This window comes from Coturnix japonica, chromosome 15, assembly GCF_001577835.2.
Source record: "Coturnix japonica isolate 7356 chromosome 15, Coturnix japonica 2.1, whole genome shotgun sequence".
NCBI lineage: Eukaryota > Metazoa > Chordata > Aves > Galliformes > Phasianidae > Coturnix > Coturnix japonica.
The window spans coordinates 6,943,510-6,960,421 of NC_029530.1; the positions used below are offsets into that span (position 1 = coordinate 6,943,510).

Consider the following 16,912-nt stretch of genomic DNA (forward strand, 5'->3'; position numbering starts at 1 on the left):
TCTTGAGTGTTTCACTATTGCACTAATGTATCGACTTTAAAGATCTGTGGTCTCCTAGCTGGAAATACTTTGTTTGCAAACATCCCCCAGCTGTCATCATCTCAGGTTGTACAGTGCTGGTTTTGGAAGCTCTAGCTCCACGTGCGTAGCTTGAACCATGTGTATGCATGTGCATGGTTACATGTGGAACCACACGTAAGGTAGGAGCCTTAGCTCACCTCCTTGTGGCATAACCAGCCTTGTGCAGGATGGCATCTGGAGTTGGGTGCTGTTCGAGGGGCTCTTTTTGGGACGCCCATCCTGTTTACCCACAGCCAGAGCTGTCCATGGTGATGGCTTCCTGTGTCCTATGGGGAGCCTGCAGCTCAGGGGCTGCTGTGTGCCCTCGCTTCCTTTGCCAAGGTTTGCTTTTAATTTCCTTCACATACTGTCTCCGACAGGTCATCTGTTGAGTAACTTAAATATCGTAGGGGCTTATCCTGAGATGAAATGTGTGAATGGGAGATCAGATCACGTTCATGTGTGTGCAGACTGTGCGTAGAACTGAATTTCCCATTTTAAACAAGGAGAATGGCAATGAAGCGTCCCTTGTCTCTTGTGGGCAGGTGCATGTGTTTCCTCAGAGGGGGGTTATAATAGCATTTGGACTTAGAGTTTATTTTCCTGGTTGTGTTTGTTTTTCTTTCTGCTTCTTTAAACCTGTGTATTGTAGCAACCGTCTTCCTGGTTTACAAAGGATGCCTGCAGCTTGCTTAACTTAAATCTGCACTTGGAGCTATCAAATGAGTGCTGCAGAGTGATGTGAGGCTTTATGTACTCTGAGATGAATGTGTAGTCCCTTCACAATTCAGTCCCAGTGAATCAGGCTCCTCTTTGTACTTCCATGTTAATTTGACACTAGCTTTGTATCCGTGTTCTTGCTGTGCTCTTCAGATAAATAAAACCTTCTTTTAAGCCTCCTCAACTGTAGTATCTTTTCAGGCAAGCTGAAAGACAGTGATTTTACATGGACTTATTTTTTTTCTGCATTTAGGGTGAGATAGTTTTTAGTAGACTGGGAGAGTAACATTTCTATTTCCTTTTCTCTTTGTTTTGCCAATTTTTCTGTGTTGATTACACAAGTCTGCTTTACACAGCTACCATCACTAACAACCTCGGGTGCGTCCATGACATCAGCCCTGGCTGTGGAGATGTGGATTCCTGAAGGTACCATTGGCAGCTACATTCTTCTTAGCCACTGGGCTTTTAATGATCATTTTTTTGCCTCATATATACCTCAGCTCGAATTTGTCCCAAAATTTCTCTCTTTTCCTCCCTTTTTGACCATAAACTACTTATTTTGAGCAGTAGCTTCCTTTTAATTGTATTATGGCCTGAGTTGAAAAGGACCTCAAAGATCCTGTAGTTTCAACCCCATTGCCATGGGCAGGGTTGCCAACAACCAGACCAGGCTGCCCAGAGCCATGTCCAGCCTTGAATGCCTCCAAGGGATGGGGCATCCACAGCCTCCTTAGGCAACCTGTTCCAATGCATCACCACCCTCTGTGTGAAAAGCTCCCTCCTTAATGCATTATTGAAATTTCCTTTTTTATTATTTTATTTTTATTTTCTTAGTAGAGCATTTCTCCTGAAGTTTGGAAGCTACTCGTGTGAGCTGGAGATCAGTGTGTCAGAACTTTGCAGCCATGTGGGGTGTACAGGGAATGGCTACCTGAATATTTCTTTGAAACATGCACTAAATGGGCCGTATCCAGTGATCACACACTTGGCTTTTGAGCTATTTGCCATGTTGGGGTTGAGCTTCATGTCTTTTTTAGGACGCCTCACAACATCTGCTTCAGGTTATCGAGCTCGCCGGCTGAGAGCTGTTGTTTTTACGTGAAGAAATATTTCAGCAATGTTTTAACAGGGTCACACTGGACTGGAACTAAATGGGGGTTTATGCATGGCTCATGCGTTTCTTTCAATTGTCTAAAAAGCATCGGAGATGGAAACCAGGAATTTGGTTTTGCTGTACAGTTTGAGGATGTGTAGAAAGTTCCTGTTTCTGTCAACATCCCATTACACAAGTGCAAAGCAAAGGTTTGGGGCCCTTATGTAACACTGGGAACTTAAACAGTCTGAAATGATCAGCACGACACACTGGAGGATGTTGTTTAGTGGATTAAGTAAGAACATTGCTGAAGACAATGGCATGTTTTCATATTTAACAAGATACTGCTGCTTGCTAATGGAAAACACTTAAACATGGTCAGGCTTTCTATTGGATTTTGTAATAGTGCTTCAGTACAGAGGCTTGTCAATGTAGGTCATTGGGCTTTCTTGTTACAGCATTTACCAGGCAGCTAAAAGCCAATTGAGTTCTTGGAGCTTTTTCCTCCACCTCAGAGCTAACTAGAGGAACTAATTCTGTTATACCTGAGTTTGGGTCCTAAAAATTGTGTGCAGCTGATCTGATTGGCAGTGTTAGGCCATTGGGAGGTGTCTGATCGAACACCCACAGCTTTGGCTTGGAGTCTCCACATCTTGCTAAGGAGGAGGAGTCCAGGAGCAGTGCTGGGGCCTTGAGGCTGGTGTTTGTGCTTCCAGCTCCTTCTTGTTGATCTAAAGGTGTGGACCCTAAACAGAGCTCCTTAATTAGGAGTCTGAAAAGACCCCCAGTAAAACTTATATGCTGGGATTGAATTTGTTTGCTTTTGATTAATTCTGTTGTATTATTTGGTTCAGTTGAAGACCCAAATAGATCAGTCATAAAATGTGGCCAAGGCACAGAGTTCCTCTTTCCTAAAGAGATTGCATCATCTCGCAACTGGAAGCTCTGATTTTGCTTTTTGTTCCCTGTCTTTACATTGGAGAAAGCTGCAGTGAGTAATGTTTGTTCGCTTCCATGTTGCTGCTAGCTGCAGTCCCCGTGTTTGCATTCAGCTGAGCTCCCGTGCAAGGGCTTGGTGCAAGGCAGAAGGTTTTCATTGCACCTCCTCTATCAGCGCTGCTGCACACAGGCCTGCCCCTTTCTCAGCCTCTTATTTTTCTGTCTACCAGTTGTTGTTTTATTCCTCCTCCTGCTGTATATTACTATTCTCTTTTCCTGGTGTCTTGCTGCTCTGCTGTTTGTTGCTGTTCTGAGCTGTAAGTGAGGTTGTTGGATTTACAAGCTCTTCCTTGCAGCTGCTGTCAGTGAGGGGGCAAGGCTGAAAGTACGAACAGCAGCTGTGATGCTGTGAAATTGGTCAGCCCTAATTGTAAAGCAAACTTTGGGGTGCGTGTAGGCTTGCTGCTAGCTGTGCCTGAGCAGTAAGGAGGAGCAAGGGGCCTGCAGGCAGACAGCGCTTTGTGTGCATGGCTTGGAAGCAGTAGAGCAGAAGGGGACTCTGATAGACGTGACTTCTGTGTCCCCGCAGTGGGTTCAGGAGCAGAGCAAGGCGTGGAGAAGTGCTGCTGCAGGCTCAGTGGTTGTGGGAGGGCCCTCAGACCTTTTTAAGAGCTGGGGATCGACACAGCTGGTTCGAAGAGTTCAGAACTTCAGATACTGAGAGTGAAAGAGGTAAAATCCCCCAGTGAACGCTGGCAAACCAGCCTGGAAGGTGTGAGAAATTGGGCAGCCCACTTTCCTGGCTCCAACAGAAGCAGGGGAACACAGGCAGCTCCCAGAGGAAAGCTTCTTGTGGTTCTTGTGGCAGAGCCTCCAAACACAGCATCCTTAGGTAATGCTGGCTGGCAGGGTGGTTGCTTGTTTTGCAGCTGCAGCATATGATTCCTGCCCAAGTACAGTATTGTGCATGTGTTTCCCATACGCTGCAGTTATAGGGAACTGTTTGCCAGTTTCCAGGACTGTTCTGATGCCAGGGCCAGCAATTCTTCCTCGGTGCCAAGTGTGGGTTGGTGCCTGGCACTACCATGGGGCTGTCGGCTGCCCTGGGTGGGTTTGTGTATCCTGGAATGTCTGTGCATGGCAGGCACAAAGCCATGCACTGCATTCACTGTGTGGTTGGTGGAGAACTCATTGAGGGTTGATGAGAACTCTCATCTCCTTCAGCTGGCATTGATGAGCTGCAGCACAACTCCAGCAATTGTGTGACTTAAATATGTGAGTTGGGATGAGACTTGAATCTGCATTCCCCATGTTGTGGTTTCCCGTGAAACTTTTAATTTCAGCTTTGCACTAAAGGGTCAGTCCTGTCATTCTGTATTTGATGAATGATGTTTTAATGGTATTCATTACATGGAGCTGCTGAGGAAGTTACAGTCAGTGTTTGATGCCCACCATTTAAATTATAGAGAAATACAAATTTTTGAAAGCTTAATAGGAATTGGTAGTTGCCTCATTAAGTAAAGCTAAACAAAATAGCATCCAGCTTCCTAGTTAATTAAAATTAAATTCGGTTGATCTAAGCATTATATTTGGTTTCCACTGTATTTATTGACTAGCGCATGGAAATGTGGGTGAGTTACGAGAATATCTGACTATGCTTAGGATGTTCCCTGCTTTTTTGTCCTTCAGCTTGCTGAGGTTTTTTGGTCCTGTTATAATAGAATTGGAGAGGGAAGGTGAGTGATGGATGGGGATGTGGAGCTTTGCTTCTGCTCCAGTGCTGGGGAGGGATTCTGAATAACACAGTAGATTGTCCTGCAGGACTTGTGTGTATGGATTTGCTTTGTCTGTGCTCACCTTCATTAGCGGTTTAAATTAAAAGGATTCCTTCTGAATTAAGAGTAACATGTTTTATTTGATAAAGGAACAAAGACAAAAACAAACCCAGCAGTCTTACAGCAGTGACATCCAAGTGCAGACCTAACCAGAAGCACCCCCCAGTTCTGGCAGTAGCCTGGAGAGAAGCTGTGCAAGGATGCTGTGCTGTATCAGTGCCCATCTGTGGCTTCCTGAGCCCAGTCAGGTGGGATGTGGGTAATTAAACCTCATGTTTTGATATAAGAAACGCTTGCCCAGTTTTATTGCAGAATGGGAGAATGTGGCATCACACATGGTGTGGACAGATGCGGTGGTGACCAAGACAGGCTGCATTCCTGCCATGCTGGGCTCTGCTGGAGCCATGGAATGTTATTCAAAGCACGACCATTTGCCACGGTGCATGACAGCTACTGCAGCAGCTACTTTGCAAAGGATAGAATGTGTTCTCAGTATCTGAGCTCAGAATGTTTCTGTGTATCAAATTTTTGCTTTTAAGCGTTCTAGACGCTCCTGCATCAAGTCCTGTGCAGGGCGTGCAGAGAGAAACAAAGCAGAGAAGAGCCAGAGGTTTTTGTAGTGAGTTGCATTTGAACAGTGCTCGTGTGTATATAGAATCTCCTGATTTCCCTTGGTGATTGAGGCCATAACTTTGAAGGCTCTGCAAAGAGCCTGTTCTCTTGGTTTAAAATGAATAAATGGGGTTAGTTTTTGGAGAGCAGCGTCATTAAAAATGCCTGTCTTCATAGGTAAGATTTTATTACCAGCTTGCTTGACATTAAAGGTTATTGCAGCAAGGAATCCTTATTGCTTGACCTGAAATGATGTGTTTCCTTTGCATTTGTTTGGATTGCTGAAAGTTTGGGGATATGAATCCTGTACTGGGACAAACTGACCTATTAGCTTTTGTTTTGTTTTGTTTTTCCCTCAAGGTGGGAACATGTGTTGTCTTGTTGGAAATCAATGGCATTGCTTCCTTGTATCTTTGCAATCTGGCAGTTCCTACTTTCAGTTTAAGGGTGGTTACAAATTAGCCTTGATTGCTCCGATAGTTCTTGAATTGCTCTTATCACATTTCATCTGAATGCTCTTCTTGTTGAAACTTGATCTAAAGAAAATACTCATGTTGTTCATGTAGAACTGTGGATTGAAGTTTTCCGTTCCTCTATGGTATAAACTCTTATTTCTCTGAGTGGGTAGCTCTGGTAGGCAGCTCCCACCCAGGCGACAGCACACAGTGCTTGGGTATCCTTAGCTGCCCTGCATCTCTTCTTAGGTGTATTCCAACAAACACAGGCTGGTGGAGCAGCAGGCCAAGGCCCTGTGGAAGTTAGAGCACAGAATTACCCCAGCTGGATGGAAAATGGAAGGTGTGCGAGCAGGCTTTGGTGCTGCACTGGCATAGGTGGCTTGGTGCTGTTGTACTAAACATTAAGTCTTCACAAAACAGCTGAAGTCCTGAAAGAGGTTGTTAGTGTAATGGAAACATAGGCTTTAATTCTGGACCATATTTAAGGTTCTTGAGGCCCTGTGGTTTCAGCTTTGTAGCGAGTGATTCTTTGTGCCAGAGCTGTATCTTGCTCTTCCCTTCTGCTGATCTGCTTATTATCAAAATATAACAGTTTCTTGGGCAAAATAAGAAAAAATAAAAAGCAAGCCTTAGCTGCTATCCTCACTGTTAGGAAAATAAAGCAGTTTTCAGTCTGTAGTGCTGCATTGCATAATTCACAAGTCTTTTAGCAAAGTTCAAGTAGCAAGCTTCATTTTCTGTTGGGCTTTAGCAGTACTGAGGAATTGAGAATTACGTTTTTTTTTTCCCCCTTTCTGTGTCAGTATTAGGAATAAGTGTCCACAGTGATAAAACACAAAGTCTGTATTTTCTCAGTCTTGGGAATCACGGCCAGGGTTCCCACTCAAGACGTTCCGATGTTGCATTGGCTGAGTGCCGGGTCTCTTGCACTGCCTAAGGTCGTGTTGCTTTGTGTGCTTTTTTTCTTTTAATCCTTACTGGCATTGAATCTACCCTGCAGACAAAGAGCAGACAATGAATCGGAGTGAACAACACTTGTGAGCAGGAGGAAACTGGGTCAGTTCCAAGCTCACGCAGGTGTAGGTATAACATCGATGGGTCTGGAGGGGATGAGGGGAAGTGGGCTGTTAACGTTCCTGAATGCAATGTGAAATCCTGTGATGGATTTTTAGGGTCATTTAGCATAACTCAGTGTGACAGAACCCTGAGTAATACAGAATGTTCATTAGTTATTCATTAGAATTTACAGTTTTCAGCTGGAGCGCTGTCACAGTTTTAATTACTTCACGATACTACATGCTGAGGTCATGCAGAGAATTGGAATGCCTGTAATGTGTATTATTTATTTATTGCAACTTACAATACCACTTAGTAGGAACAAGGAGCTTTGGGATCTCTGATGTTGAGGTGCTGGAGCTGACAGGTACTGGTTGTACTGGGCTCTGATGGGAGGTGCCATGAACTAATTGTACTCACAAAGCTTAGTGTGGATCAGGATACTCAGAATCAGTCATAAGAAAAAAAAAGCATTTTCAATTTTAATATATTTGTTCTTAAATGTGTCTGAAATGATAGTGGAACGTGTAGGTACAGATTTAAAGCACGTAGATTTGCTCTCATAAAATATAAGTAAGACCTGTTGGACAAGTTGAAGAAAATCTGAATAAGAAGAGCTCCTGGCCCAAGTACTTGTAGCTAGTGTTGTCCTAACTGCTTAATCAGCTTTCAATAACAGTAATTGCCTCTTCAGAATATTTTCCTGCAGGTTGATTCATCTGGATTGATGCAACGAGCAGCTCTGACATTGAGAAAGCAGGAAGCAGTGTTGTTTTCCTTCAGTCTGTAAACAAATGTTATGGCAGAGGATCTGCCAGGTCCAGTCTTGAGAAACCCGAGCAAAATAAGCAGCGTACATGAAGTACACACAGCTTCCATTGTTCATTACAGTTTCAAGTACATGACTTTGTATGTGAGCTTGTCTTTTTGGTTACAGTAATAGTTTACAATAGAAATAACATTAAACGCTGGCTTTGTGTGTTTAATCAGATTTTAATTTCCATACAAATGAATCACAGCAGACAAGAACAATTAGCATAGGAGATGAAGAGTGGCACTTCTTTGTCTTCAGAATGAAACAGATTCAAATGCTAGCAGTGTAAACACTAAAAGCTGGCTTCCATCTATAGCGTTGGCTGCCAAAAGAGTTTCTTAATGTATCAGACTTCACTGGCTGATGAACTTGTAAATTAATGAGAAATTAAGTCCTAGCAACCAGAACTCAGTCCCACGTCATCAGTGACTGCAGTCAGAGTTTAATCTTTGTGTCAGAGCTTTCTCCTGAAATGAGTAGTACGTTTTTGGACTTTGGTTCAGAGCAATAGCAGCCCTGCTGTATTGATTCATACATGTGCTCACCTCTTCAGCTGGGAGCTGCCAAGGCTGTGGGTTCCTGCACCACTCATGGGTGTTGGGTCCTCATTAGAAATACATGGCTTAAAAGTGAGGGAGTGTGTCAGTAGCACGTTTCTGGCTTGGAGATTCTGTTTTCAGGTATTCCCTTTTTCAGTGGATCCTTTGGACATCAGTGTCTTGGTTGGAATTTAGATTCTGAAAGCTTCAGTGCGCTCGTGTAATGCTTTCCAGGAGGTGTTCATTACAAGCTGTAGCTGTAGCTGGCACAGTTTGAAATGAATGTGGACAGATGCCATCCAATTTGATCTGAAGTTTGCTGGTTCAAAGCGACCTCATCGAATTCATTCAGAAATGTGAACTAGCAAGGTGAACTTGTATTGAATCATCAGCTTGTTTCTTGTGGCTGTTACGGTCTTGATTTGATATTGGAAGCTCTCAATGAGATTTACTATGTTGAAAAGTAAATGTGGGTTCTGAATTTAGATCCTCTCAGCCTTACCTTCAGTTAAACACTTCTGATGAGTAACTGGTTGTCCTTGTGCTTTCTGCATGGAAAAGGGGAGAGATGAGTAAGAAATTAGTTCTATTTAAAGTGAAAATACAAGATGTGCTTGTCCAAATGCACCCCTGGAAGACTTGAAGCAGAAAACACAAGCTGCAGTTAGCACAGGGCACAGGGCAGTGTGCTGCAGGAGCCATGCACCAGGACTTGCCTATGCTCAGGCCCCAGAAGGAAAACATTCTCAGTTATTCAGATTAAATGGGATAATTGGACCTGGGAGGACTTCCTGCATTGTTTTATAATGGAGAAAAGGTGCTCACTGCATAAAACCTGTGCAGCTGTGCTGGAATTTGGGACGGAATTGGGAACATCTTTGCAGGAAGAAAAGTTTTCTGTAGAAGCATAAACAGCCACCTTGAAAATTGCTTCCCATGGGAAACTGGGATTTTTGTATTATTAAAAGTCCTGATGATTTTGTTGCTCACTAACTTGGAGAAAATATTAGGCAGCTTAAAGAGCTTTTGGAATTGGTGGCCAAGGAGGTGCCAGGTGGGTCCAGCTGGAGATGAGCCCATGTGGTAAATGTGAGAGGTGGTTGGATTTCCTCAGTGACTGCATCTTGTTTGTGTTGAACCACAGCAGGCAACATATTCAAGGAAGCAAAGCAATTTAGAGGAAGCTCTTTCAGAGACCTCACAGTGAATTGGGTGCTTGAATAATGCAGGGAGATGTGGGCTCAGGGCTAGGAGCGCAGGACGTGATATTGACAGTGTTTTCAGAACACAGAGCTTCTCATTTTGCACTGGGCCCTGCCTTCATAAACATGTTTGTACACCCCATGTATACACATTGTTCATAGAGGAGTGTCTGTAACACAGGAAGCAACATTATGGCATGTAGGTGGCATATTTTAATGCCTGTGATTTCAGGACAGTGTCATTATTTACCTGACCCAGCTTTGTATAATTGTACTTAGAGCACTGGTGGCATGTATGGATCTGTGCAGAGACCAGAAGTGCTCTTTAGAAGTAGTGTAACGGAGATCTGCAGCTGGGCAGAAAGCATGTATGGGAAAACATCTATCAGAGGCTCATTGCTTAGAGTGGTCATAAATGAACTTTAAGAAACCTGACATTCCGTGCTGATGCTGCACAAATGTGGGAAAACAAGTTGTCATCCTAGTGATAGTATAAGGGGGAACAATTTTAAACTGGAGGAGTTTGAGATTTAGATTAGATGTCAGGGGAAGCTTTTCACTTGGGGAGATGGGGCCTGCATGGAGAGGCTGGGGATGCCCCATCCCTGGAGGTGCCTGAGGCCATGGATGGGACCTGGGCAGCCAGAGCTGAGGGGGGTTAGAACTGGGTGGGCTTTATGTTCCCTTCCCACTTAAGCCACTCTATGATTCTGTGATTGAGCTGTGCTGCTGGGAGGCTGCTGGAGCTGTCAGTGATTTTGTGAGCTGACTGTGTTCCAAGTGGATGAGGTATTAAGAGGATGTGCTCTAGGAGAGCTGTCAGTATCTTATACCAGTGCAGAAGGATGTGCTGTGATGGAGCAGTGAAGGTGAGATATTCCTGAAAGATACTGAGGGACACAAATTTAAGCTGAGTTATTAGGTTCTGGCATTTGATAGATGGAATTGGTATATATGCATAAAAAAGCTTTGAAAAATCATACTTCTTATAATGCTAATTAGGACTGACAGAACGATGACAGTGCTGTTGTTGCAGCAGGCATTGCATGTTTGCAGATAGTGACAGTTTCTTTTGAAGGATGTGCTGATAGGTGTGAATTCTACAATAGAGCTTAAGCTAGAAAGTGAAAACAAGTTCAGTGTTACGGAAATTGTTTTACAAATACTTTTGTGATATGGCTTTAAATTGGGTTGGACGTTTGTGTGTGTCTGGGTGGGTCCTGGTGTATGTAATGATTGGAGAGGAAATTGTGTTGTGAATTTGTTGTGTAATGGCAGCACTTAAAAGCTGCCATAGTGTATTTTTGTTACACCTCAGTTGTCAGAGAAGTGAGCAAGATATCTTAGTGCCCCATATGATGCAAGTGGGGAACACTGCCCTTGAATGCTTTGGGGTCCCACTGCTCTCACTTCTCAATCTGGCCTGGGCTTGGGAAGGCTTTGCAACTGCAGATTTCCCTTCCTTGTGTTAGAGACACCAGCTTATCTGCAGGTATGTGAAAGGAGCAGAAATGAGACACACTGAGGTTAATTGTCTTGAAAATCTATTTTAGAAACTTAACTGAATATTTTCTTCTAACATGATCAACTTGTATTCTTGTTAGTATTTCATAAGTTGAAAGCTTACCTCTCAGTGATATCCATGTTCTTTGTGGGTGAGGCAGAAGCAATTGGTAGATCAGAGCTCTGTGTTTCATAGGGCTGAACTGAAGTGTCTGTGACTGCACAAACCAGAAATCTGCCAGATAGATCTTATGTCTATTTTTAATTAGGAAAGTTATACAATGCTGTGTGTTAGAATTGTTTCACAAGCCCTGGAAGCAGGCCCTCCTGTCTATTAGAGCTGCAAACATCCAGTTGAAAATATGGAAGTAATCAGAAGCTAGGCAGCATTTAGCAGACCGAGTTATCCAGAGCTTCAGCCCATTACACTTCAGCAATACATGACACAGTGACCAATTTATGTAGATTTAGACTTAGAAGAAGAATATGTTACGTTTGAAACAAACCACACCTTTCTTCTTTTGCAGAGCTCCGCTGCACCCCAGGGCAGTTTGCGTGTCGGAGTGGTACCATCCAGTGCATCCCTTCCACCTGGCAGTGCGATGGATGGCCCACCTGTGAGGACGAGAGCGATGAAGTTGACTGTCCAGGTAAGGCTGCTCATCCCAACACTACCTTGTTTTTTTGTGTGGCTTACTCTAAAACATTTCTTTCAGTTGGCTGTGTCATACTTTGGTGCTGACAGCCTGTAGGTGTGCTGGCACCAAGGAAGGTTCCAAGTCTGAAAAAGAGACTTTCTTCACAGGGAAAAATCATGTTGCAGTTAAACTGAAATGACATGTAAGCCTGAGGTTAAGTTCTGAATTACAGTTTGGGTTGTGTGAGTGCATCACTCAGACTGTACTTAGTGTCACTGCTGGACTAGGTAAAGAGCTTATTTTATTGCTACCTGTTCCAATTACACTTCATATGCTTAAGTGGAGAACTTTGATCTGCCAAACAAACTGTTGTATTTACTCTTTATGAGCTCATGTATGTTCTCAGGAGCCTACTGCCAGCAACTGTTCTCTGCTGAAGCTGCCAGATAGAGAGCTGCCTTTAGTTTTGTTATTAAAGAAAATAATAATAATGTAAGTGAACATAGAATCACAAATACGAGCATTCTCATTTTTGTTCTTTACACAGTGGTCAATGTGATTTTTTTTCTATGTATCTTAAAAGTGAAAGGACCTATCTTATTTATTTATTTTGTGACAACAGTAATGCAGGAATCTGATAACGTAGCTTAGAATTTACCTGTGGCACAGTTCATAACTCTTCCCTCTACAGCATGGCAAACCTGTGTTCAACAACTGTTCTATGGAGCTCTTTGCCTTTGAGGTACTTAATTTGCATGGCAGAGAATCACATTCATATCACAGCATTCAGTCTGTCTGTCATCATTCTGAGTTCTAAGCTATTTTAGTTGCAGAGGTGCTACCAAATAGTAACATCGGTATTTTACAGGAACAAGCTGTTCTAAATAGTTGTGGTTTTTTAAGTGGAAATAGTAAATGTAACACTCTGTGTTTGAAGCTGCACACTTGTTAGCCTTCTCCCCACTGTGTTGCTCACAGATAATTAAAAGAATATGCTCAGTGCCTTTTTATTTTATTTTTTTTTTAAAGGAAGTTTTTGCTTGCTTTCTGTGAGCGGTATGTTTGCAGGGAGTGTAGAGAGGAACTTCCTAGTTTCTGAAAATTAAGCCATGTCATTAATGCAGCTTCTGTTTAAGGCTGTTATTCAGGATGTGGATGTCCTTAAAGGCAGATGCTTTTATAGTTGTGCTGTTATTCTTCCTCCTCCTTCGCTATTTTTGATCAACTATGAAGAGCTGGGGATCTACAAGTTCTGGAGGTCAATGAAGGTTAATAGCTTGGTTAGAAAGTCGCGTTAATGTTTGGATTTACTCAAAAAGCACTGATACTGAAATATCCCTTTAGTTCAAAATGATGGTTTGTATCAGTCAACAATCTTAAGCTGTTGCATGATGTTTGCAGTGGGAACATGACGACTCATTGATGGATCTTTGAAGAGTGTTTTGGTGCAAGGCTAGGGCGAGGATGTGATAGAAGTGCAATTGCTCGAAGGATGGACTCAGCCTTTGGTTGGGGTGTAGGTCTCATTGAACTGTCTGGCCTGACACAGAGACTTACTGAGGGTGCACTCAATGCCCTCATCCAGGTCATCAGTAAAGATAACGAAGAGGACAGGCCCTTGTTTCCTTTTACCCTAGCAGCCAAGTTGAGTTCAAAGACTCAAGGAAAGGAACTTGAGTCCAAAGACTCGAGGAGGAGAGCAACTGACATAGAGAGTATTAGGGGGGCAGGTGATAGAAAGCATGGAGAAGGAAAGTGCTCCACTTGATGAAAAGATTAACTGGATAAGTAATTGGTGGAAAAGGCTGTACGAAGTTAAAGGAGCCAGCAAGCTGGGTGTGGCAAGAACTGAGATATTTGCACAGTAATGCAAGGAGGCAGCCAGCAAACCAGAGAAACGGGAACTACTGGTGTAGGTCATAAAACTCTATTATACCTGTGACAGAAACGTAGTGGGATAGCATTGTGAGCTGAAATGGGCATCGAAGGGCATATGCTACGTGAACTGCCAAGAGTAGGGACTGGTGTGTGTGCTGCTGTGCATGTGAATGGTGTGTTGGAATATGAAGGACAAAATGAATTTAAGTAATGCTGCTGAGGCCCAGTTAAGCTTGGAAGAGCATGTATTTCTTAGGCTGGGGAAAATGAGCAGTCACAGGACAGACCGACTGCTGAGACATTGATTGGGAAACTAAAGCAACTAATAGTAGTAGCACAGTATCATACTCAGGAGTGATAACTTTCTTCTTAGGCCATTGAATTAACAAGAGATGATGCAGCTTTAAATTTAGAAAATACCTGTCGATTCAAATGAGTAATTGTGAGATGATTCAGCTAAATTTAAATCCTTAGTAATTAAGGTCCTTAATTTCAATAAAGGCAGACCAAACACTAAAAGAACAAGTTAGTGAAACCACTTGGGCTTGTGAAACTTGGAGAATTAAAACATCTTCAAATTAAAAGGGATGAAATCTCTCTGAAGCATTAAGAGAAAGTTTGCAAGGAAGGGCTCTGAGCCTGATTGCAGAGCTTTTCACTTTCAGCCTTTGGGCTGCTAATGGCACCCTTCAACGTGAGCAACTCAGGAAACATCATTGGTGGTGAGTTAGATTTTTGTGGCTGTGATGAGGGTGTGTTTCAATGACTACTTTGTCATTTTGCTATTTGCAGTGATTTAATATAAGGCCATTGAAAGTTATTTGGCACTATTCACATTTTTTCTTTCATGTTAGTAATGAATCTCCTACTGAATTCAGAGAATGATCCAGTAATAAAATTGTTCGATGATTGTGCGTTGTCTTAAGTACTGGAGACATCCCAAACCCTAATACTTCTTTGTTAGGATCATTCCTTTTAACATCTTCTCCAGAACACGAGGAGGTAAGATGTTCATTTATAGACAATCTGAATAAGTATATTAAATGACTTTTTTTTTGGTCAGACCACATGTATGCAAAATACACAGCCAAAAGTTTTAGCGGAAGGAGGATGTTTCCAGCTGAGGTAACTCATACAGTGTATTTTCTTCCACAAATTATTACCTGACTTTCAGTTTACCTCATGGCCAGGAAGCTTCAACACTCCTTCCAAAAGTATTCCAACCCTGTGCTTCTTTGCTTAATGATATATTGGGAAAAGCATTTCCGTTGGTTAGTCTTTCATTTCCTTCCTTAATTGAAGTGTTAGTTCATGTATAATGAACTGCTCTGTACTGAGATCTTTACATTGTTGGCATTGATGTGCTTCTTAGTACATCTCCTTTACCCACCTACCTTTTAAAAAAGCTAAATAATGACAAATAGTCCCTGATCAATTGCATGCCTTTTCTGAAGCCGTGCTGTCTCCTCCAGGATGCTTCATTTTTCCTTTCCCTTGTGGTGTTTGAGCTCCTTGCTGTCAGGGCACTCCATGGGTTTGACTGGTGCTCAGTACAGCAGGATGCTGGGTTATTTCATCTATTTCCCAGCTGGGCACAACTGATAAAGCAAAGGGTGGAGCTGCCAGACCTGTGGACATCTGAACTACGTTTCCAAGTCTTTAGATGTGAAATTGGATTTAATCCTGAAGCTCCGTCACCTCTTGGATTACCAGATTGAACTAAAAGCTTCCTAAAGGTTCTGTAGGTAATATACTGGAGAGAAAGTTTGAGGCCTAGCAACCAAGGTACTTTTCATATTTCATTTTTATGTACTGTGAATGGAATGATGTGCTGGAATTCCCTGTTCGTGATGGAAATGCAAAGATTCCAGGTCTAGTGTTTTGAGAGTCCAAAAGGAAATGTTAGAAGTCTGTCTTCCTGAGTGCCCAGTGCCTAGGCAGCATGCCCTTTGCTTCAAGTGTGTAGAATTTAATTGTAGCTGCAGACCAGACCTGTCTTAATGGTACATCTGTCTTCATGAAGTGCTTGGCTGGAGTGACTTGTTTGCTGTGGCACAGGAACTCTGGGAAACAGTGCAGCTTCCCAAATCCCAGGATTCGCCCCTGCATGAGTCCTGACCCTACACATACTTCTTTTAATAGTTCAGAGGCTCCTGACAGTCAGTCTCTTGTCTGCTCTTTTTTCTGTACAAAGCAGTCTTGGGTCTGTATGATTGCTTGCAGCTTCCCTTCCAGCTCCCCTGAGTGGTGTTTGCCATTGAGCACTGTGTTTGCTCCCCCCTGCAGCGCTGCCTGGCATGCCTCTGTTCCAGCCTGGTCCTGGCTCAGCTCCTGTCAGCTCACTTTTGTGTGTTCTCAGCACACGTTCCTTCTGTGCTGCTTGGCTTTTTGTATCTTTTCACATGGTCTGAGGGATAGAGACACAGAGAGGTGTAGAAGAGGAGTGTTCCCTGCTGCTGGAGGGCATGTTCATCCCTCACTGCACCTAAGGAAGCTCCTGTGGGTAAATGTTATAGGGCAACCTCTGTGGATGTATGTGGAAAATTGGACAACTTGGAATAATGGACCATCCCCTATTTGTTTTTGACATAACCTGGTGGCATTTGACCTTCTGTGTTCCCCTGCTCTGAAGAGGAATAACAAAACTTGTGTGCATGAGATAGAGCTTTCTCTGTGAGTTCTCAGGGCTGTGTTTGGCAGTCAGAAGTGCTAAGTCTTGTTCAGTTAAAAGGTAGAGTATAAGCAAAATACTTCGCTCTTCTAAATCCTTTTGTTCTGAAAAACTGTGAGTGGTATTGATTCAGATCTGAATCAGTTTGCCACCATAAAATGTGGTAGGAGCCATCCAGCATGGCAAGCTTTCCTTCTAAATAGGTAGCTTCAAGTTTGAAACAGCTGAAAACAGTCATGTAATCAGACATGTTGAGCAACTTTCCTGATGGTGTATTACTCAGCCCGTAAACATGCTAGAGTGAATTAGCGACTGTTTGTAAATTGGAAGGAGCTGCATGAATGCTAATCATGGCTGGATCCATTTGGAAGCACTTTGGAGGATGTTCCTGTCCCACATGCAGTGCTTTGCGAGAGAAAAAGAGAAACTGGCTCATGAGTCTTCCCCTGAACCCATTTTTGTCCTTGTCCACTTACTACTGTGCAAATCCCTTTTCTGGAATAGCCAAAACATAAAGCTGTTGTCTTGGCTAGGGAAGATACTGCTATTGCTGCTATCTCTTGTGTGTTTCTTTAGTATCTAGAAAAGGAAGGATTTGGAAGGTAGCTCATCTGTCCTAAATTAATAGCTTTCAGAATATTAACTCTGCACAAAAGCACTAAAAATGCTTGTTTTCTTTTTCAGACGCTGATGAAACATAGGCTGGCCTACTGTCTTAGGCTGTTATCTGAAAGCTTAGCTCGTGGCACTATTCCTTCTAAAGATATCAATATTTTTAATAAAGGGAACAGGAACAGCAGAGCACACAGAAAATGATTCTGTTGTGTATTGCAACAGCGCAATAGCAAACTGGTCCAATTACACCTTTGCCATCTGAATCTGCAACTGCTTTTC

The 16,912-nt window shown here is 42.9% G+C and overlaps 1 protein-coding gene across 2 annotated transcripts in view; it reads left to right on the plus strand.

Annotated features, from left to right (window-relative positions):
* Positions 1-16,912, plus strand: part of DGCR2 (DiGeorge syndrome critical region gene 2) — a 36,285-nt gene that overhangs the window by 1,844 nt on the left and 17,529 nt on the right. For both annotated transcript variants that reach the window (XM_015878274.2, XM_015878275.2), the window contains exon 2: positions 11,359-11,481. In XM_015878274.2, the coding sequence (XP_015733760.1) occupies positions 11,359-11,481 (123 nt within the window). The remainder of the gene's footprint in view (positions 1-11,358; positions 11,482-16,912) is intronic.